Source organism: Theropithecus gelada, chromosome 14 (genome assembly GCF_003255815.1).
Source record: "Theropithecus gelada isolate Dixy chromosome 14, Tgel_1.0, whole genome shotgun sequence".
In the NCBI taxonomy this organism is placed as follows: domain Eukaryota; kingdom Metazoa; phylum Chordata; class Mammalia; order Primates; family Cercopithecidae; genus Theropithecus; species Theropithecus gelada.
In genome coordinates, this window is record NC_037682.1 from 19,743,119 (window position 1) to 19,764,461 (window position 21,343).

The window sequence follows — 21,343 nt, forward strand, 5'->3', positions numbered from 1 at the left end:
GGGCTGGGAGTGAGATGGGGACAGGAGGGGTCCATACAGATACATCCACTGCAGTCCAGACAGGAAATGGCACTTTAATAGTTGGGGCCAGGGTGACAGGACCAAGATGGGGCTGGCCTGTGTCAGTCAGGAAGCCTCTCTCCTGCTGGGACAGGGCCTTGCGGCAGCTCCTCCTCCCCACTGAGGTCCTAGGCCTGCCACAGGCCAGCATGCCGGTGAGGTCAGTGGCAGGAGCCACCCAAAGTCCCGCAAATGACAGAGCTGAGAACGGGGCCTTCACCTCCACGTGTTGCCATTTCCTCACTGGAAAGTCCTTGGGAGGTGGCTGGGCTCAGCCTGAGCTCACGGCTCTTCGGTGGGGGTTGGGGCAGGGGCAGGGTGGGCACTTGCAGGTGGCACAGGCTTCATCAAGGCAGGACACGGGCTTCATCAAGGCAGGAGCCAGAGCACCCGAGCCCTGGCAGGGGAGGTAAGGCCCAGGATGGGGCAGGGCCATGTGCTCCTGGAACGGACATCCTTCTCTGCCAGAGGCCTGCCCCCCAAGCCCTGCCCCTCCCAATCCCCAGGCAGCCCATTCTGCCCTCCATAGATGAATCTAATCCCATATATTACAATAAACCACATTTGCCTCTCCCCATTGCCCCACCCTCCCCTACCCTGGGCCAGCAGCCCCCACTTCCTCATCCCCTGGTGGTAGCAGGTGCCCCTCCTCAAGCAGTGCCACATCCTGTCAGCAGCCAGCTGTCCTGGCACTGGCCTGAGGGCCGGGGGACGCAGAGGGCGGGGCTGCGCGGCTACTCCAGGTAGATATCTTCTGTGGGGCAGGTGTACTCCACAAACTGCTTGTAGAACTGCTGGAATGCTCTCCTAGAAGCCAGGGGACACACAGATGGCTCAGACCGCCACTGGCAAGGGAGGAATGGGATCCCGACCCAGGGTTTTCCCACCGGAGCCTTGGGGCCTGAATGTGGCTCTGTTTCCTCTGGCTGGGGCCACTTGGCTCTGTTCTCTACAGAATTGCCATTGCATTTCCCAGTAAGATGTCAGCTGAAGACGTGGCTCAGCAGCTACCAAGCCTGGAAGCCACTCCTCAGGCTCGCCCTGCCCTGCCACCCTCCCTCCAAGCCACTGCACTGGGGTCTGGAGATGGTTCTCCAGAGCTGCGGGGGAACCAAGGGGCAAAGCTGAGCGCCAGGAAGCAGCCCTAGGGCCTGGGATGAGGTGTGCTCCCTCGGGCTGGCTGCTCAGCAGGACGCACACGTACCCCACGGACTCTGCCAGGGCTTTGGTGGAGTCTTCAGACACAAAGACATGGCAGGCAAACCGGTGGTCGGCGGGGTGCTTGGTGATGAACCCAAAGTACCTGCAGGGACAGGTCTGTCTGTGCTGGGACAGGGGCTCGGCCCATACCCAACCACCTGAAGGCTGCAGACCACCCGTGCCTCCTCCACTGCCATCCCACCCCCACTTACTTGTTGTTCTTTGGATGATATCCACAGAAAGAGATGTTTTTTAACTGGAAAAAGTGGCTACATTTATTCCCCTACAGGAGGGAGAAAAGAAGCAAGAGGGCGGTCACCTGGCCTGCAATGAGGGTGAGAGGAGACGGCCTCTTCACTCCAAGTCTTGGGGGAAAGCTGGGGGCCATGGAAGGAAGGGGCTGGGTTGGGAGAAGTCACCTTGGCCTCCTGGGAGTCATCGGCCTTGACGCCTATCTTCACGCCCCGCACGCTGATCTCCAGGACGCAGCTGGAGGGTGGGTTAAAGTGCACGGTGAGCCGGCGGGTGGTGGCAATCTATAGGTGACACACGGAGCCACGTCAGCTGCTGTCTGTTCCTCTGCTGATCCCTCCTGTCCCAGGGCCTGAGCCCTGAGGCCTTTACTGCCTCTAGACACCTGTGTTCCTCTGCCCCAGGGAGCATCCAAGGGAGGAGAAGGGAGAGGGCTCAGGTACCTTTTGCATAGCGGCACAGAGGACGTCATTGCCCTTGTGATAGGGGACCTGGACTGAGCCCAGGAACTTCACCCGGAACTGGTCCACCCAGTCACTGTTTTTGGCCAGGGCTGGAAAGCAAGTGTGAATTGAGGAGGGGCAGAAACAGCAGGAGGGAGCTGAGCAGCCAAGCGAAGGAGGGCGGGTGAGGCACAGGGAATGGCAGAGCCCACACAGGCTGCCACAATCCCTGGCTGCCCAACTTGGCCGGGCCTCACTTTGCTCGATCGTGAAAAGGACCTAAAATCACCTCCACTCAGCCCCCCACCTGTCTGGCTAAGATCTGGAGTACACGTTCACCCAGCAGCAAGTCAGGGCAGACAGATGTGGTGGCTGGGGGCACAGGCCAGGCAGGGAACACTACCTGCCATGTGCTCGGGCTCCTTGGTGACCTCGATGGCGTAATAGGCAGGAAAAACGCCCCGGGCACCGGTGCGCATGTTGTAGGCCTCGTACCAGTAGTCTTCAGCCTGGAGCTCCACTAGCAGAGGGTCATCCACTTCCAGCTCAAGTTCGTCTTCGTGTCGAGGCACAAACCTGTCCCCAGCAAGGACAGGTGAGAAATTTGGCACCAGGGCCTGTCAGGCCAGGCCTACTCTGGGGTCTGGGAGCCACAGCAGCATCGTTATTTCAGTAAACATTTGCAAAAGCATCCTGTGTGCCTGTGGCAGTGCTAACCCCAGGGGAGAGCAAGGTCAAGCAAACATGCGTCTGCCATTGAGGAAACACAGGCCAAGGGAGGGTGCGGGCAGGGACCCTCTAAAATGGAGAGGCTGTGGGAAGCGCAGGCTTTTGTCTAGAGAAGGGTCAGGTGGGGTGTGGGCAGGCATCCTCTTGGTCACCCTCCTGGGTGCCCTGCCCCCGACCAGACTAGGTGCACAGTCCTGGGATCCCTCACTGTAGCCATCCTCTTTGTCACCGTACTCTGAGTCCCTAGAGAGTGGACACTGTCCTCCCAGGGCTGAGTGGATCAACGAATGCCGATGGCAGGGGTTAGGCTGAGGCCATGTAGGGGTGACAAATGGAGGGTGGTGTGTGGCCCAAACTGCTGCGTGGCCAGGCCCAGCCAGCCCATGGCTCTCACCTGAATATGGCCCGGTGGGTCTGCTCCTGCTCCTCCCCATTGATGATGCAGGAGAACAGCCCGAAGGACTCGGCACCTGCAGATGAGGGGGTGTGGCTGGATGGGAGGTCGCAGCTCTGATCCAGGTTTAGCGGGGCAGGTAGAAGCCTCAGTCCTAACCAGATGGGGCCTGGGGTCGCCTCCCAGAACACTTCGCATTTTGGCTCTGTCCCACTAGGGAACCCCCACCCCCCAACTGCTTCCCCTTGCTGACTCACTGGAGGAGCGGGAGCGGCCACTCATGAAGACGTTCAGGAACTTCTTGGAGAAATGGACGTCGGGTTCGTCAGGCGTGGAATCCTCGGAGAGGCAGGCAGGGGGCTGGGGCCGGGGGGCCTCCTCATATTCCTCTCCGATGGCCGACTCATAGGGCGAGGAGACAGAGGCACAGTTGTCATAGACGGTGGCCGAGTCACTCTCGTCACTGTAGTCTCCGAAGCACGGTCGCAGGCTCACCAGCTCCAGCTGTGCGTGCTCATCCACCACCAGCGTGTACTTGACCGAGTCGTAGGACAGGGCGCTGGTGTCCGAGCTCAGAGAGGCCCGTGGAGGTGGCGGCGGCTCCCCCAGGCTCCCCCGCCACCCTCCGCCTGGGGGCTCAGCCCGCTCTGGGGACGACAGGCAGTCGAAGCCCTCCTCCTCTTCACTGATGGAGGGGTGTGGCCGCCCTGCCGTGGAGGGGTAGGCAGCAGGGTCTGGATCGGAGCTGACCGACATCCGGCTCTCAGTGGGCGGCAGGAAGGCGGAGATGGGCTCTGCAGGGTCTGGGGGCCTCTGCACTGGGGTCAGGTAGATCTCCTCAGTGGCCTCTAGTCGCACATCGGCCTGGTAGTGGATTCGGTCTCGATGCGAGTGGCCCCGACCCCCAGGCGGGGCAGCAGGGGGACCCCCCGGAGGTGCCATCTGGGTGGCTGTGCTGCGGCGGCAAGGGCTGTCGGTGGAGGTGCCCCGGTCTGTGGTGGGGGCGGGGCTGCTCTGGGGGGGCAGCTCATCACTCAGGCAGATGTGTTCATGTGGCGGCGTCTGCTCCCCTGGAGAGCAGGCAGGTCATGAAGGCAGGGGCTCTCTCCCAACTCCCAGCTGCCTGCACCCGCCACTCTCAGCTTGGTGACACAGAAACCAAGACAAAGCCTCTCTGGGGCCAGTCAACTCACTCACGCTACCACTGATCTCAGCCCCTGGATGGGCTTGTGCAGGGATGTGGGTGGACAGTTTACCTCTACTCAGCCCTTTGGAGACTGCAGGGTTTGCTCTCTGCAGTGGGGACTGAGTCAGGGCAGGCGGAGGTCCAGGTAAGGAAAAGGGCCCTGACTTACCTGTCTTCAGGGGTGAGGATGATCGAGACACCCGATCCTGCCAACTGTGCTTTTTGCCCAGAGAATTATTATTCAGTGTGTCCTGTGCGGGGAACAAAAGGCTCTTGTGATGGAAGTGGTCAACAGTGCCCGGCACAGGGAGGCCCCGGCCCTGCCCCCTCAGGCCATCCCTAGGGCCGTTTGCTGTGTTCACCCCGCCTCCACTGTCAAAGGCCTCACTCCCAACTCTCCTCTGGAGCAGGCAGGAAGGGTGGCAAGTCACAGCCAGGCTTGCTGGCTCCGGATGGCCCTCCGCCTTGCTCAGGGAAGCTGGTCAACCCTCAGGGAGATGCTCTTATCACCCTTAACAAAGGTGGTGATGGTCAATGTGTGTGGTGGCAAGAGGGGTAGGAGGTGGGGAAGAAGAGAAGCAGGAGCTCTCTGGAGACACAGTCAGATACCCAGTCCCAGACACTGAGGGTTACTTGGAAAATGCTCAAATCCAGCCCAAGTCAGAGACAGGTGATTCTCTGCTCTGGAGCTTGGGAAGTTATGGCCTAGAAGGGGTGGGAACCTTCTGGTAGAGCCTGGAAAAAGCACAAGGAAGGGTCTCCCCAGCAGCTGGCCTGGGGGACAGGGATGAATCATCCCAGTGACAAATCCATAACAGAGTTTTCCTGCACCCTGCACCACAGTGGCACGTGACTGAGGACTGACAGATGCAGTTGTCAGCAGCCCTCCTTCCTGGGTATCCCGGGCTGCCCATTCTACATTCTCAGCCCTGGGACCCCTCCCCACAATGCCCACACAGGGCTCCCTCCACTCCACGGAGGCTCCCTCCCCTGGGAGCTCTCTCCCAAGCCCTCACGTTCCTGAGCCAGGCTGCCAAAAGCCATTCACAGGATCCTGGGAAAGGGACCAAGCCTTTCCCTGCAGCCCCAGCAGCCCCACCTCCCAGGAGCTCCTTCCCTGCACTGCTCCTGATGAGCCTGGAAGACAAAGGGCCACAGCCGGCTCCCCCAACCCTATTCAACTCTCCTTGGCATCCAGCCACCCTCCCAGGGGCCCTAGGCCCCCAACTTAGCCAAGCAGCTCCATCCCCCATTCCTCTCCCCTGCCTTCTGGGAATCCCCAGCTGCCTAGATCTCAAACGGCCTGTGGCCCCTGAGCTCCCCATCCCCACCTCGCCACAATCTCCCATGGCCTCCCCGACGATGACCACTTCGGATGCCCTTTTCTCCAGGCCCTGCTCCTACCCCGCTTTCATCAGGAACCCCATACCCTAAAGGAGAAACCCTGCCACAGCCTGCGGTCCCACGCTCCAAACCCTTCGAACCCCTCAGAGCCTCATTCTCTTAATTCCCTACTCCTCTACAAACCCCAGTCCTTTCCTCCTTCAATCCCGCCTCAAGGCTCCAAGCCCGGCCAGCTGGACTTAGCCCTCTTCCTAAGGATGGTTCTGCCCGCTGCTCGGATCCCACCCCCGGGAGCAAGCCACTGCGGCCTCTATGCAGGCGCTGTCCCCAGACACTGGACCCGTGGGTGTCCCCTTCCGCTGCAGCCCCTCTGCGCTCCCCCTCACATCTCCGCGGCGGCCCAGGGCGCCGCCCCCCGCGTTGGCACCTCACCTGAGACCGCGGCACCTGCGGGAAGAGGTTGAGCGTGGTGGGCCGCTTGGGCCGGTACGTGTCCCCGCTGCCCGGGCCCTGGCCCTGGCCTTGGCTCTGGCCCTGGCCGCGGGACGCCGGCTCCTGGCCGGACTCGGCCTTGGGCGGCCCCGCTCCCGACCGCCGGGCCGCGCGCTCCTCGTCGTCGTCCTCCTCGTCGTCCTCGGCCCCGGGAGTGTCCCCCGCCGCGTCGATCAGGTCCATCTGCAGCATCTCGGCCTGCAACCGGCTCCCCGCGCCGCCGCCGCCCGCAGAGAGCAGCCCGGCGCGCGGGGGCTGCGTGGCGCACGGAGGGGCGTCAGGGGGCGGGGCCGGGGCGGGGCCGAGGCCGCTTGCACCGCCCCCCTCCCGGGCGAGTCCATTCTGCTGCGCGAAGGGGGCACGAGGGGAGCGGAGCAGGGGCCGCTGGAGACTGGGGCGCTCTCGCCCGCCGGCCGCTAGGAAGCGCGAGGCCGCCGCCTCCCGGCTCCAGCCGTGCCTCTGACTGCCTGCACCTCCCCACAGTCCCCACCCCGGACTCCTTGCGCCCTCCCGTTCCCCTGGCAACGGCCGGTGACCTCACTGGGGTTGTAAGCCGAGCCCAGAGTGAAGTCACCGCTGTTGCTATGGGGACTCAGTGGTCGCCAAGGAGTTCGGGGTGGGGGGGGGCGGCAAGGGATGGGGGCGGGGGAAATAGTATTTGAAGGCGACTTGAGGAAAACGGGAAAAACTGAGGCTCAGCCAGGCAAGGAACGGCGGAGACCTGAAAGGGATGGGAAGGGGACGCCGAGGGGGAGGGGCGAGCGGGGCCCCCGAACCAAGGCGGTGGAAGCCCCGTCCTAAGCCAGCCGGCCCAGGCCCCTCCAGCCCCAGATCGGCCCTCCACGAGTCTGCCTTGAAGATGCAGAGCCCCATCCTAGCTCCAGTTCTGCCGCCAACTCCCTGGCACCTTGGACAGATCCCCTGACCCTTCAGGCCCCTCATCAGTTGAGTGGGGACAACACTACTGCCTCCCAACCTCCAAGAGAGCTGAGTACTCACTGGAACGTGTGTGAAGCCCGCTGGAGCTTGTCTGAGGCCCCTCAGGGGCACACCTCTGGCCAGTAGTGCCTGGGGGCCCTGCCTAGCTGGGGGGCAACCCTCTCCAAGGCTCTGCTAGTGCAGCTGGGGGAGAGGGCAGGGTGAGAGTCCAGAACAGGTGCCTGACCTTTGAGAAGCTAAGTCAGGGCCCTGAGACCATTCCCCAAATCTAGAGGCCTCTGCCTCTTCCTGGCCTGGCTGGAGAGTGGAAGGTTGGGGTACTGGGGACTAGGGGGTTATCCACACCCCTTGGTTTCCTCTTGCCTGGCAGAGCTTACTGAGTCTCTGGGGGTAGCAGGAGGTCAACACAGAGACAGGCACCCCCTCCCCAAGGCATAATGCATGCTCCTATGGTAACCACTCTCCTGACACCATATCTGGCTACCTGCCCTCTTGGGGGCTCAGAGGAGCTCTGGGCTCTAAAACCAACCCCTGTGCTCTGTCCTCCATTTCCTGGCTAGCCAGCCCCTTCTTCCTGTTCTGAAAAGACATAGTTGGGATCCCCATCTGACTGCAGCTCCCCAGGTGCTGGGGACCTCCTGGCAGCATTCAGATCTTTAGGGACAGGAGAGAGTCATCTTCCCTAGGACAAAGCCAAGGGCCCAAACCAGCAGCAATGCTGGGCAAACTCCTCAGTGGGGGCCTTTAGGACTAGGGGCCAGAGACGGTCTGGGAGGCCATGCAGTGCCATCTGTCTGGTGTATAGCAGCCAGCAGCCACAGGAGTTATTCCAGGAGTGCCTTGGCTGTTTCTTCCTGCCCCAAAGCACTGCAGATTCTACCAGACTCCACCCTGTCTGCCTCAGGCCCTTTCCAGGGCTGCTCCCAAAAGGATTTAGGGTAGCCCTGAGTCTCCCTTAAGTCTGGTCCTAATTGTTAATGCCCTAGGTCTCAAGACTTCCTACCTCTCTCATCTTGTGGGCAGCTGAAGGAGCTACTTCCTGCCTTAGTCCCCAACAGCAGTAATAATAATAATAATAAATAAAATTCTGATTGTACACCCAAGACATGCCAAGCAGTATACCTATGTTTCTTGCACATCATTTCATTTCATGAGGGTGCCAGCACAGACCTGAAACCCCTTTATCGATATGGGGATGCCCTTACCCCTGTCCCTAGTCTTCCTGCCACCCCACTCAGGAGCTCCTGGGAGCTCACCCTTACCCGTAAGGACAGGGTGTCTTTGCACTGCAAGCTGATGCCACACTCATCAGTGATCTCCGAGAGGTCTTCATCCTCAAACTCCTCCAGGCTGATGTCGTGGGTGAGCCTGGTGGGGACAGGAAGCCAAAGTTACAACTCAGGGGCACTGCTATGCCCGCTCACATCTCCCTGTTACCTCTTTCAGGGGGCAGCCTCTTGAAGGCCGAACACAGCCCCCAGAGGACAGGATTTGGGGTCCATCTGTGTCAATGCAGGGGGTAGTCAGCAGGCAGGGAAAGAGCATGGGGCTCGGGCCAAAAGGCAATCCTCCTAGGGTGGCAGCGGAAGAGGAGGCTCTGGGTTACTCCAGCTCCTCCCTGGGAGTTGTCATTCTGTTGCCAACCAGCAGGCAGTGCTTAGAAGGCCTAACTGGTCAGAGCCTCCTCCCAGGGTCAAGGCAGGTGCCAAGGCCAGTTCACCATGGAGAATCCATGGAGTTGAGAAGAGCAGCAAGCCTGGAGTAGGAGAGCTCCCAGTGCAATCTCTGCAGTAGCAAGACCCGAGGCGCTGGCAGCAGCCTCAAAGGAGGGCCCTAAGCCCCAGCTCAGGAAGACTCATGCCCCTTGAGCCCAGGGAACAAGCGAAGGAAAATCTGGTGTGGGTAGTTTCAGCCTACTCCAGAAAGGACTATAGCCTCATGCTGTGCACTTGGTGGTCTCATCTCTTCAACCACAAAATCTTCTCCTTTTCCATCGTAAGGACCCTGAACAGGAGGCTGCACACATGGGGTCAGGAAAAGCCCCAGGTGGAATCAGAGGTGTTATAAGCTCAGGAGATAGCTCAGAGCACCAGGGCACTAGAACACTATCCAGCTCCACCAGAACCCCCCTCTCCCTAGGCCAGCCCTGAGTCCCCACCTCAGAATGCAGAGCTGGGCCAGCCACTGCAAGGCAGCCTGTCTCTTGCTCACCTCTAGTCCTGGGCACTCTGCCTGGCTTGCTGGAGGGTAGAACATTTGGGAAGTTGGGAAGAATGTATGAGGCTTTTCCCAGATAAGTCCAAGAAATTGAGGCACAGAGCAAGGGAAACCCATGAGTCCAAGGTCACCCAGGAGAGATGGTGGCTTAGCGCCCAGGGGAACCTAGGAGGCCCAGACTCCCTGCCGCTCGCCTCAATCAGACCAAATAGAGACCCTGAGCTCAATGGAGCTCACCCCAGCTTGGTCTCCACCCCCGCCAGCCCCGGTAGCCCCTACCAGCGCTCCCATTGATCCTCCAACCAGCTGTCATTGTCTGGGCTCGAATCCATCTTCAGCACCAGCTGCATGGAGAGCCCTGCCCGGCAGGGGGGCTGCGGGGCCCCAGGGCTGCCCTCTCATGCCCGGAAGGGTGCGGGGGCCAGGGCTCAGGGCAGGGCTGGGGGCCTCTGGCCTCCACCGCCTGGGCCTCTCTTTCTGCGTCCTGCCCGCTGCAGAAGCCTGGGGAGCTCATTAAAAATAGATAGGCCAGGAGAGGAGGCTGCAGCTGCCGACCCGGGTCCCAGCCCCAGCTCTTCCCAACGCAGCCCTCAGCTGCAGGCAGCTTCGCCGTTGCGCTGCTGTCGCTGTGGCCGCCTCCCTCACGGGATCAGGTTACTTCAATCAATGCCACTGGCTCCACCTGCCCTTCCAATGCCCCTGTCGGGGACTGAGGTGGCCCCCCTCCCTGGCCCAGGCTTGTAAGTAGATGGCAGAAATCTAGGATGTTTCCCCCCAAAAGCCAGCCCTTGATTGGCTTTAAAGGGCCAGTGCCCCAGTCAGGGTGCCAGGTGGGAGATGAGGGGGCGCTTCCCAAACACCTCAAGAATGAACACTCCGTTCGCACTGCCATAGGCTCAGCCCTCCGACCTCATCTGGGAGGTTTCTGTGGGCCCAGGATGCATCCAGACTGGATTTGATCTGGGCTGCCTCCTCCTGCAGCCAGGGCTCAAAGCCTTCAGGACCCAGGAAGGCAGGGCCTATGGATGCAGGAGGCGCCAGAGCCACAGCTAAGGGCGGGCCAGTGTTTGGGCCCTTAGAGCAGAGCTGGAAGGGCTGCTGGGTGGTAACGAGCTTCCTGTCCCTTTGGAGTGACATAAACAGAACCTGGAGGCCCCTGGAGGGCACTGCACAGAGGGGTGGGGGATGGGGGCTGGATGGACAAGGTGCCCTGTAGGGTCACTTCTGACTTGCAGCCCAAGGGTGGTGGTTCCCCGGGCCATGGGGAGGGTGTGGCCGGCCAGCTGGGGTGGAACTGGGGAGGAGGGCCTGGCCCAGAAGCCAGAGCAGCCCTCTTGCATCCGTCCAGGACAGGGTGGCATCTCTAGCTCAGGGACAGTAACCCAGTGGCCGACACCAAGTAAGTGTTCAATTCACACTGGCTGCCCAGATGGTCACCGAGAAGGCCAGTGGTGCAAAGGGGAGGCCCTGGGACTCAGATGGCATGGGAGAGCTGCAGGACTGCTGACCCAGAGGTGCCCTCAAATGCCCCTGCTCTGTCAGTGACCTCTGCACTTTTTTTTTTTTTTTTTTTCGAGACAGAGTTTCACTCTGTCACCCAGGCTGGAGAGCAATGGCATGATCTTGGCTCACCACAACCTCCGCCACCTGGGTTCAAGTGATTCTCCTGCCTCAGCCTCCTGAGTAGCTGATATTACAGGTGTGCACCACCACGCTCAGCTAATTTTTATATTTTTAGTAGAGACGGGGTTTCACCATGTTGGCCAGGCTGGTCTTGAACTCCTGACCTCAGGTGATCTGCCTGCCTCAGCTTCCTAAAGTGCTGGGATTGCAGGCATGAGCCAAGGCGCCCGGCCCCCCTGCACATATCTGTGTCTCCTCACACGTGGTTCCTCTTCCTCATTGCCAAACCCTAGTCCAGCCTCTGCCCTCCCAGATGTCCCCACTGGCCTGTCTGCCTCAGTCTCCCCATGCCTGCACCATCCCACTTCACCTGCCACTATCAGACAATCAGACAAAACTGCCAGAAATACCATCATCCCTCCCGCCCCACTTGGAACCCTCAAGGCTCTCCGCTAGCAGCAGGCTCCTGTGCCTGCAGACAAGGCCTCCGGCTCCATGCGTAGTCCACGCGGGCCCTGTGTCAAAACCAGTGCTCAGATGGAGCACATGGCAGACTCTCAAAGCATGCTTGCTGGAAGAGTGCTCAGTTAAGCCCATTCCTCCAGGAAGCCCTCCCAGCCCTTGCATGCGGCTGATGTCACCATCTGCCTGGATGTATAGTAGTGTGTGCAGCAGACAGGGCCAGCCCTCCCTCAGAAACACCCACTTCCCCAACCCTGGTTGCTCCAAAGGTGGATGGGGCCTGTACACAGCACCCTGACTGATGACCCTATACTGTACCCAGCAGGTGATCAAGACCCCTTCCTCCCCTTGCTCCTGGAGGGCAGAGCTGGCGAGTTCATCCTGCACACACTGGGTGCTCAGCATGAGCCTGCTAGATGTCTGTCAAAGGACAGCCTCCGCCTCCACCTGCTCCTCTCCAACTGCAGGCTGGAGCAGGGCCTGCGGGGTCTGGCTTAGACCTGGGTTAGAGGCTTCTCAGTTCACTTCCACACCTTCGACATCACCTGATATTCCCACTTCCTTGGACAATAGGTCTGGGTGAGGCAAGGACAGCAGCATCTTCTGGTACAGCTGAGGGCAGTGGGCTTTAACTGGGCAATGCTGGAAAGAATACTGGGCTGGGAGTCAGAGAACCCATGGCTGATCTCTGGCCCTACTGGGGTAGGTTAAGGGGGATGATTTGTCTAACTTTTTGGGTGCCTCTCATAAGTAAGGCAGGATGGAAGAATGATCACCGTATCAGGCTTGGAAGCGGGAGGCCTGAAATAAATCCTGACTCTTTCACGTTGAAGCTGCCCTATCCTGGCCTCAACATTTATGCCATGCATCTCTCTTAATCCTCATTGCAACAACCTTGGGAGAGGGTTCGTTCCATTTTTCCCATTTTACAGATGAGGAACACTAAGGCTTAGACATAAGGTGCCTTATGCCTCAGTTTCCCACATACAGGATGAAGCCACCAATCCCTGCCCACCCACCTCAGAGGGCTGGTGAGGGTTAGCAGAATGGAGTTTGTGTGAGTAGGAGGTCACTACCCAGGATCCAGGGGGACTGATTGGTCAAAGAGTCCCCTCTGCAAGTCACCCCCCATCCAAGACTCTGCCCTTTCCTCTTTTCCAGGCACCAGATATTCTGGCCTCCCAGCCAAAACCCTGGGGGGTTCCTTTATGGAGAGAAGGCTAAACAGATGCTTGGTCCCTGAAGGCTCATGGAAGGTCAATGTGGGGAAGGAAGGAGGGAAAGGAGGAGGGAGGAAAGGATGGAGGGGAGAAGGAAGGGGAAAAGAGGGCTATTTCCTCCTGTCTTGCCTGATCCACCCTGCTCATGGCAGCCTTAGCACCAGCAGGCCTCCAAACTGAATCCTACAGCCCTCCACAGGCCAGCCTCCCTCACCTCTGGGTCTGGAAGTTTCAGCAGCCTCCTGTAGAAGCAGCCCCTGCCCACCCTTCAGACCTGCTTGTCTATCCTGGGTGCTGTGATCCTTCAGACGTCATCCATATTAACGTTTGGTGGCTCTGAGCCATGAGTTTGGTCTCTGGAGACCGCCCCGACCTTTCTACGTGAGGCCCCTGTTCCTGCATTCACCTGATTCCTCCTACCCTGCTGCCTCAGTCCTTGCTTTTGGCCCTGCCGGCTCCTCACAGTTCTGGCCATGCCAGCCCCTGCTCCCGCCCCACCCTGAGCTTGTGCTTTCCTAAATGGCCCTGAACAAACATGCCTTTTGTGTTCTGATGTTGGTTTCCGGCGTTTTTCCCCTGCCTTGCTGGGTCGCATTTCTACCGACCGCAGTCCTGCCCTTTCTGATGGACTATTTCAGCTCAGTAGTAGGCTGAGTTAGAAGTGTATGTAAAGTAAGGGTTAAGTGGTAAAATGCTGAGGCTTTAGCTGAGCAAGGCCGAATCTGAGCCAGGCATTGGCTGTTTGGATGCCATTCTTTGGCCTTTGCATTCCTGGCTGCGCTGTGGTGAGGTAAGGATGCCAACTGATTGACCTTGGGTCCTGGCCACAATGCCCCACAGGCCTCTCTTGTGACAGAGGGCCCGTGTGGTCCAGGGGTCCAGCCTGCCTCTCTGCAGCCCTCTAAGTGCTGAGAACGAAGCTGGCTCCCAATGAGTTATCAAGACACCTGTTGACTGGCTGCTCAACCCTATGTGGGTTCCCCATTTCCCTCTGGTTCCTCTACCAGCCACTCTCCACCAGGCAATGACAGCAAAGCTGACCCTGAAATACAAATCTGGTCTGGTCCCTCTTCCCCAGCTCAGAGCCCTTTAATAGCTTCTTCAGGTCCTTAGGGGAAGGGCCCCAAATTCTCATCTGTGGCCTGAAGGCTCTGTAAAGCCTCCTTTCCCTCCAACCAGCATCATTTCCCCTCAATCCTCCCACCTCCCGCCTTTATCTCTTCCCCCAGTAACGCAGCTCCCAAAGCAGTAGCATGGTCTCCTCTGCAAGCCTTCTCTGACCTCTGGGACCAAGCCAAACCGCCCTGCTATGGGCTCTCGGAGTCCCTCCTGGCTGTGGTTCCGAATCACTGTAATTTTACCTTTGGGTTATGCGGCCCGTGGTGGCCTCCCCTTGGAGTCAGTTAATCCATATGGGTGGGATCATATCTGTTTCGATCAACATGTGTGGTGCCTAATAGGTACTTAACAAATGCTGAATGAATTAACCACAGGTGTCCCGGGGCTCTCTGGATTTTTGTCTTGGAAATCTCTGTCAGTCCACTTTTCAAATCAACTTCCTGTGTTCCCACCTACACTGGAGTCTGGACTAGGACGTCAGGTCCTCCGGGAAGATGGCACTGGCTGAAATGGTGGGGTGGGGATGAGCCAGGTCCAGCATCCCTCTCAGGCCCTGTCTCTACCTGCACCACCCGGCTCTGGGTGAACATGGGGTTGGGCTGGGTTTGTTCTTTGGGTCGGAACTCCCTTCCTGACCACCTCCATACGGGGACGGGGGTCATCTCCAACGAAAACTGAATCCAACCAAAGAAATGAGCCCCGAGGGACAGCCCCACTTGGGGTATAACGTGTTTGATCTGTTTAAACATCTTCATGACGATATGTTGCAAGAACTCTGGGATCCAGTGATTCGACTTTTGGGAAACGGCTTCGAGGAAACAATCCCACATTGTTTGGAGAAGAACTGGGACACACAGGATGTTCCTTCCTCATCATAGCAAACAACTGAAAACACCTGCGTCGCCAGCACCGGGGGCTGGTTCCACCGTCACCATCAGTGGACGGAATGTGATGCAGTCTTTTGGAATGAACATTATAAAGTCTGCGTATTAAGGTGCAAAACAGCAACAAATAAAATGAGCAAAAAGACAGAATATATGATCCAGTGGTCTCCCCAGGATGAATCGCACACAGGAAGAAACACTCACAGGGACACTGAGTTGTGAGATGGGGTAGAATCTGGGACGCTGTTTTCTCCTTTGCTCTCCTTCACAGACTTTCATCCTGGGCCATGCCAGCCTAGCGTGGGCTCCCTGTCTGCTGCTGGGCTGCCTGCCCTCCCCAGAGCTGTGAGTTTCCTGAGGGCGGGGCCATCATACTCACCTGGGCACTGACTCCCTACCTTCGCTCCTATCTATGCACAAAGCCCAAGACCCTGCATACCCTAGGTGCTAAATCAGTGCCTATTAAAGAGGCACTGCAAGCACCATGACAGCAGGAGCCACAAGCTCTCCACTGGCATCTCCAGTGGTGGAACAAGGCAAGGCACTCAGAGATGTGCCTGCTATTTTGGAATGAATACAAGAGTGGGGCCAGGGAACAAAGATGGCATCGTAGAATGGTTAAGAACTACGTGTGGATGGTGGCTGTGACCCAATTTGTGGGAACCATGGGGGCCCCGGGTTAGAAGTGGGTTGTGGCTCATTTCCAGCAATCCAGAGACGAACTTTGAAGCTCTGCCATCAGCGACCTGGGGTTGAAATTCTGCCCTGGCCACTGCCAGGCTATGTGAGGCAAGTCAACATTCTCTGCCCCCACATCCAAGGTCCATCAGGGGCCAGGCCAGGGCAGTCCTGGGCATGAGGCAGCTCCGGCAGCACCTCCTCACCTCCAGCAAAACATGTTTGGCTGAATAGGCCACTGGTTGGCCATCTTCCTGCCCTCTGCTCAGTCTCCCTGGAAAGTGATGTCCTCTCTGAGGTTTCAGTGGCCATCCCTCCACACTCAGACTCCCAGGGTCTTTGGCCCCAGCCCTATCCTCTCCCCTGAGCTCCAGACCCAAAACCAACTGACTGTATGAATCCTCCAATTGGGTCCTCCAATGATCCCCAGTCTCAAATTCAGCAGGTCCCCACATGATTTTCGCACGCTGCCCACCACCCCTCTGGTCTCCCACTGGACACCCCACCCACCAAGGAGCCCCAGCCTCATCCTAGACTCCTGCCTCTCCACTCCCTATTCCTCACCAAGTGGGCTAATCTGCCCCCTAACTCTTCCTCACACCCTGAACCTGTCCCTCCTTTTTACCAGCAGGATGGCTAGGCCCCCGGCCACACTCTACCCAGCAGCCAGGTGATCCTCCTAGAGCAAGCTTGTCTAACCCCTGGCCCATGGATGCACGAGCCCCGGCATGGCTCTGAATGCGGCCCAACACAAATTCGTAAACTTTCTTGATACATTATGAGATGTTTTTGTGATTTTTTGTTTTTGTTTCTTAGCTCATCAGATATCGTTAGTGTTAGTGTATTTTACATGTGGCCCAAGACAATTCTTCTTCTTCCAATGTGGCCCAGGGAAGCCAAAAGATTGGACGCCCCTGTCCTAGAGGATCCGTCCGACCCTGTCATTCCCTGCCTAACCCCCTGCCGGCTCCTCTGTCAGTGAAGAGGTCAGCGTCCTCACATGGCCTACAAGTTCCTGCACATCCTGCTCTCCACCCTCCCGCCGGACTGCGCACCAGGCACCCTGCCCACGGCTCTGGTCTCAGCCCTTCACTCCAGTGACACCCTTGGGTGATATTTATGCGTCTACCAGGCCTAAGCTGAAATGTCCCTGCCTCTGGGGGGCCTGTCCTGACCCGCTGAGCCTGGGTCCCTTGACCTGAGCCATCATCACACCCACCAGCCCATCTGTAAAGCCGTCTGTCCATTTGTCTGTCGTCCTTCTACACCACCACCAGCATGATGGCCAGGCCCACGTCTGGGCCTTTGCAGTGTTTCCCTGGTGACCTAGGCAAAGTGCAAACGTTTGTTGAGTGAATGAAGGAAGAAGCCTCTCGGTGGCCTCATCTCTCATCCCTGAGGCAGGGTGGTGGGGCAGACGGAAACCATCCAGGCAGCCATGGCTCAGCTCTGTCCCAGCTTCACCACTAATTTGCTGTGTGCTCTTGGGGGAGCACTCGCTCTGTCTTGTTTCTTCATAAGGGGAGGGAGCTGGTTGGATGACCTGGTCTCTAAGGTCTCTCTCTGATCCAAGATTCCCCTTCTACACACCACAGACAGGCCGCTCGCTCCATTCCTGCCCATGAAACCCCCTTTGTCTCTACTGTTCCTCCCATGTGAACTGTCCCTCTGTCCCTCCTCTTTGTCCCACCTACCCAGTGCCAGTGTCTCCACTGTGTAAATTTCTAAATTCTCTTTTCTAGAGTTTTCTTTATAATGAACATGTATCACTTCAATTTTGAATTTTCTTTTATTATTTTGTAAGACACAGAAGTAACCTATGCTCATGATAAAATAAGAAGTCAAATACAGGTGAACCGCCCTAATCCAAAAGCCTGAAATCTGAAATGCTCTAAAATCCTAAATGCTCGCGACCAACAAAACAGCACAGGCGGTAAATTCACACCTGACTCCACGTGACAGGTGCAATCCAAACTTTGTTTCATGCACAAAATTATTTAAACTATTATATAAAATTACCTTTAGGCTATAAGTGTAAGATATATAAGAAAAAACCAATTTCATGTTTAGACTTGGGTTCCCACCCCCAAGTTCATTCATTATGCATATGCAAATATTCCAAAATCCAAAAGAAATTAGAAATCTGAAACGTTTCTGGTCCAAAGCATGTCAGATAAGGCATACTCAACCTGTAAAAGTATGACACTGGGCGCGGTGGCTCACGCCTGTAATCCCAGCACTTTGGGAGGCTGAGGCAGGTGGATAACCTGAGGTCAGGAGTTTGAGACCAGCCTGGCCAACATGGTGAAACTCCATCTCTACTAAAAATACAAAAATTAGCTGAGTGTGGTGGCGGGCACCTGTAATCCCAGCTACTTGGGAGGCTAAGGCAGGAGAATCGCTTGAACCCGGAATACAGAGGTTGCAGTGAGCCAAGATCATGCCACTGCACTCCAGCCTGGGCGACAGAGCGAGACTCCATCCCCCCCCCCCCAAAAAAAAAAAGGATGTAAAATACGAAGCGAAAATCCCTCGCCCCATACCACACCCAAAGGTGACCAACCACTATGACCAGCTGGCGCATTTCTATAATCAGAACAAAAATCAACACGTATTTATTTCAGCCAACACCAACAAACGAATGCTCCCACTCTTTCAGGTCAGGCCCACATGCTCACCCCTCCACACACGCTCCTCCAGTACTCCAGGGCTCTTTCTTTTTGAGGTGGCTCTGACATCAGACTGCCTGCCACTTACAAGCTCTGCCACTTACCTAACCTCCCTCTGCCTCAGTTTCTTCATGCAAGTGTGGATAATAACAACGCTCTGTTGATACAGTTATTGCGAGGAGTAAATACTCTTGCACATAGGAAGCTCTTAGAATGGTGCCTGGGTGAACTGAGTGCCTTCCAAATGTCAGCGCTTACCACTGTTATTGAGTAACTATCCTGTGCTGAGCAACAGGGATACCAAAGTTTGGGTACAGAACCCCTGTGTCTTCTGGGAGCTGACAGTGGCACTGGGGGTCAAGGCACCTGCGTGCGTGTGCATACACACAGCCCTGCCTACAGGTGGCTCTCCTCAGCCCTTAAAACACTCAACACATGTTATCTCATCTGATTCTTAGGATCATCCTGAGCAGGGGCCAGTGCTGGCATCTCAGAGGCTCAGAGGGCTTAAATGCCCAGTGTCAGGGCACACAGCTAAGAAGGGCCAGCCAGGATCCAAACCCAGGCCAGCTGGATCCATGACTCCACCAAAGAGCCACAAGAAAGCACTACCCACCCACCCAGGGTTAAGTGGAGCCCAGCCAAGCACAGTGAGAGGCGGGCCAGGAGAAAGGGCAGCGGGGGCTTCGGGAGCAGTGGGGCAGGCCAGCAGGGCCTGAGACACTGACGTTTATTATTCCCACGCGCTGGCCTTGTCTCCGCAGCCAGGCCACCATGTCCCAGAGGGCTGGCCCACGCCTCAACCTCGTGGCCTACTGCCACCCTCGTCCCATGTGCCGCAGAGCTGGCCACACATTCACTGGCTGGTGTCTGCTTCCTCAGCTCCTCTCACTAAAGCATCCATGACACCTGGGGAAGCAGGTTGAGGAGGAAAAGCTGCCCGCTGGGCCAGAGGCAGGGCCGGGAGGTAGAGAGGATTGAACACGCACAGACCTGGGTCCCGGTGTGGCCTTAGCCTCTGACTATTTTGGAGTCCCCAGAGGAGCCACCCTGCCTTTGTTAATCTCAATCACCTCGTCTATAAAATGGGCAGACTGTTACCCTCTCTTGGGGCAGTTATGAGGGTTAAGGGAGGGGCCTTGGGAAGATGCTCTGGACAGCAGCGAGCCGTAGTGTTGTCTGCGAGTGTGGGGGCTGACACACTTGTTGAACACTGACCTGATGTGCTTTTTCTCCTTTCCAGGCAAGAATCAATATTAATGAGCCCACTTAACAGATGGCACCCAGAGAGGACAAAAACCTGCCTGGGTAATGCAGTTAGAAAGTAGTGGAGCTAGGATTTGAACCCAGGTCCCTCTAAGCCCCATGTGCTTCCACTGTAGAGGCCTCCAGGTGAGGAGGCAGTATTTGCATGGAGGCCTCATGTGCCATGCCAGGTGGAGTCTCAGACCTCAGCCTGTGAGTCTAAGGCATTATCAGAGAGCTGCAGCCCTGGAGCCTTCAGGCCCGGCCTCCTCCATTTGGCTCCCTCTGATCCTCCCAGCTCAGCTCACGGCCTCGGGGAAGGTTTCTGGGTTTGATGATGCCATTAGAGATCCCCAGGGGTCTCTGCCCACCTGAGGACCTGGGAGCCAGTGACCCCTTGCTCCCAGGAGGGGCTGGCGCCAATAGCCCAGCTGGAGCCTGGCTGGGTGGTGCCCCAGGAGAGGCGAAGGCGCCAGTTCTTGAGATGGGGAAACAATGAGGTATATCTAAGCCTCCCTCTCTAGGCCCGGAGCAGTGACTTCGGCCTCTTCCTCCCCACCAACTAGGGGTCAGAATTATGGGGGAGGTACATCTGTTCCTCCTCCACACAACACTCACCCTTCACTTCTCTGAAATGCAACGGCCCTAACACCAGATTGGGGGGTAGGGGTGGTGGAATGGGAGCTCAGGTCAGGGTTCTGGGTATTTAACCCAGCAGGGATCTCCCTCCACACCCTCGCTGGCCCTGGCTACTCCCAAGCCGACTTCCCTTCCCACAGCCAGGCCTAGGATTCCCCAGGTTGAGGCTGAGCCTTCAGCGCCTGCCCTGAGAGACACACCTGCCCAGGTCGGTGCTGCCCAATCCAGAGGGGCCTGGCGGCCAGGCCTGGCAGGTAGGCCCATCTGGGCAGGCAGGGCTCGGGGAGGGGCCGAAGACATCCTCCTCCCAGCACCAACAACGTCGTTGCCCCAGGAAACTGCGACCCCCGCCCCTGCAGGCTGTTCCCAGCTCTATTCAGAAACCTTCGAACTGGGCACAGGCTAAGATGCAGCTTGCCTGCCCGCTCCGGGATCGCCCCGACCCCAGACCCTGCCGCAGCCCGGAGGTTGGGGAGAAGGCGGCCTCCGAGCCCCCTCCTCCAATTCCAGCGCAGACCTCCCAGCCTAGGACAAGGAATGGCGGAGGGAATAGCCTCATGAACATGCAGCGGCTACCAGTCCGGACTTGAGGCTGGCGGGGCTTCTTGGGGGGCGGGGTGGGGCTCTGTCCCGGGAAGAGACCCCATTCCCACTCTGCCCTCTCGTTCCCGGGTTCCCGAGGTTCTGGGGTGGGGGGCGGGCAGGGCAGCCCAGGCGAATCAGTCCCGGCTGAAGGGCGAGGCGCGCGGCGGCTGGGGACTCTCACCTGAAATTGGGAGGTGACGCGATGTGCAGCCCCAGGAACGGGGAGGCGGCGGGCGGGGACGCGGCCCCCCCGCCCAGGCCGCCGCTTTCTCGCTCCGCCATTCTCGGGCACAGCCCTGGCCATCCGGGCGGAGCGCGGCGCGGAGGAGGCGGCGGCTGCGAAGGAGGCGGAGGCGCGGCGAGGGGGCAGCCTCCGCCGCAGGGCTCGGGCTAGGCGGGCGCGGCGGGCGCACCTGTGTCTGGCAGGGCGCGGCACCGCACCGCGCACGGCTCGCGGGACTGGCGAGAGCGCCCCGCGCGCGCCCCCGGGCCCCGGCCGGGGTCTTGCGCGCCCCGCCCCGGCCCCGCCCCCACCCTCCAGCCCCGCCCCCGGAGATGGCGCTCTCCGCGGTGCTGAAGCCACGGCCCCCGCGGCCCTGGGCTTGGCTCAGCCCCGCCCTAAATCCGACACCGACTCTCCTCCACCCCGTGGCCGGTGTGGGCCTTATCCCTCCGGGTGGGCTTAGTGCCTGGGTATCAGATGACTAATGGCAGGACACTGGACCCCAAGATCCAGGTTGGCTCCCCGCAGCAGAGACCAAGAAGGCAGGCGGAAAAGGAGGGTAGTGCAGGAAGGCAGAGAAAGGAGAGGATGTCAGTGGGCTCTTATAGCGTACAGGTTTGGAGTCAGGTAGTGTGAATTCACTGGCTCCACAAGTGACTGGACAGTGGGGCCTTGCATTAGTGACTTCAGAGCACTAAGGTTTGGTCTTCTCATCTGCGAAATGGAACAATAACGGTCCC

General features: G+C 58.4%; 1 protein-coding gene across 2 annotated transcripts; it reads right to left on the reverse strand.

Annotated features, from left to right (window-relative positions):
* Positions 1-54: 54 nt before the first annotated feature.
* On the reverse strand, positions 55-21,000 carry MAPK8IP1 (mitogen-activated protein kinase 8 interacting protein 1). 2 transcript variants are annotated; one of them, XM_025357960.1, is made up of 12 exons: positions 20,562-21,000; positions 8,302-8,407; positions 6,041-6,355; positions 4,434-4,515; positions 3,336-4,148; positions 3,079-3,154; positions 2,359-2,531; positions 1,956-2,065; positions 1,680-1,796; positions 1,473-1,543; positions 1,265-1,363; positions 55-867 (listed from the first exon to the last, which is right to left on the reverse strand). In XM_025357960.1, the coding sequence occupies exons 1-12, from the start codon at positions 20,660-20,662 to the stop codon at positions 795-797; spliced, it is 2,136 nt and encodes a 711-aa protein (XP_025213745.1). In that variant the 5' UTR covers positions 20,663-21,000; the 3' UTR covers positions 55-794. The 2 variants fall into 2 exon arrangements, with proteins under 2 accessions (XP_025213745.1, XP_025213746.1); XM_025357961.1 differs by lacking the exon at positions 20,562-21,000 and adding an exon at positions 9,536-9,990.
* Between the last annotated feature and the right edge of the window lie 343 nt (positions 21,001-21,343).

What these genes read in the sequence shown, in the direction of transcription:
- MAPK8IP1 (XM_025357960.1), bottom strand. Translation starts at nt 20,662, where the DNA reads ATGGCGGAGCGAGAAAGCGGCGGCCTGGGCGGGGGGGCCGCGTCCCCG. An exon ending in GGAGCCCGAGCACATGGCAG is followed by an intron (nt 2,066 to 2,358) that starts GTAGTGTTCCCT and finishes CTTGCTTTCCAG; the next exon opens with CCCTGGCCAAAAACAGTGAC. An exon ending in ATGACTCCCAGGAGGCCAAG is followed by an intron (nt 1,544 to 1,679) that starts GTGACTTCTCCC and finishes TCCCTCCTGTAG; the next exon opens with GGGAATAAATGTAGCCACTT.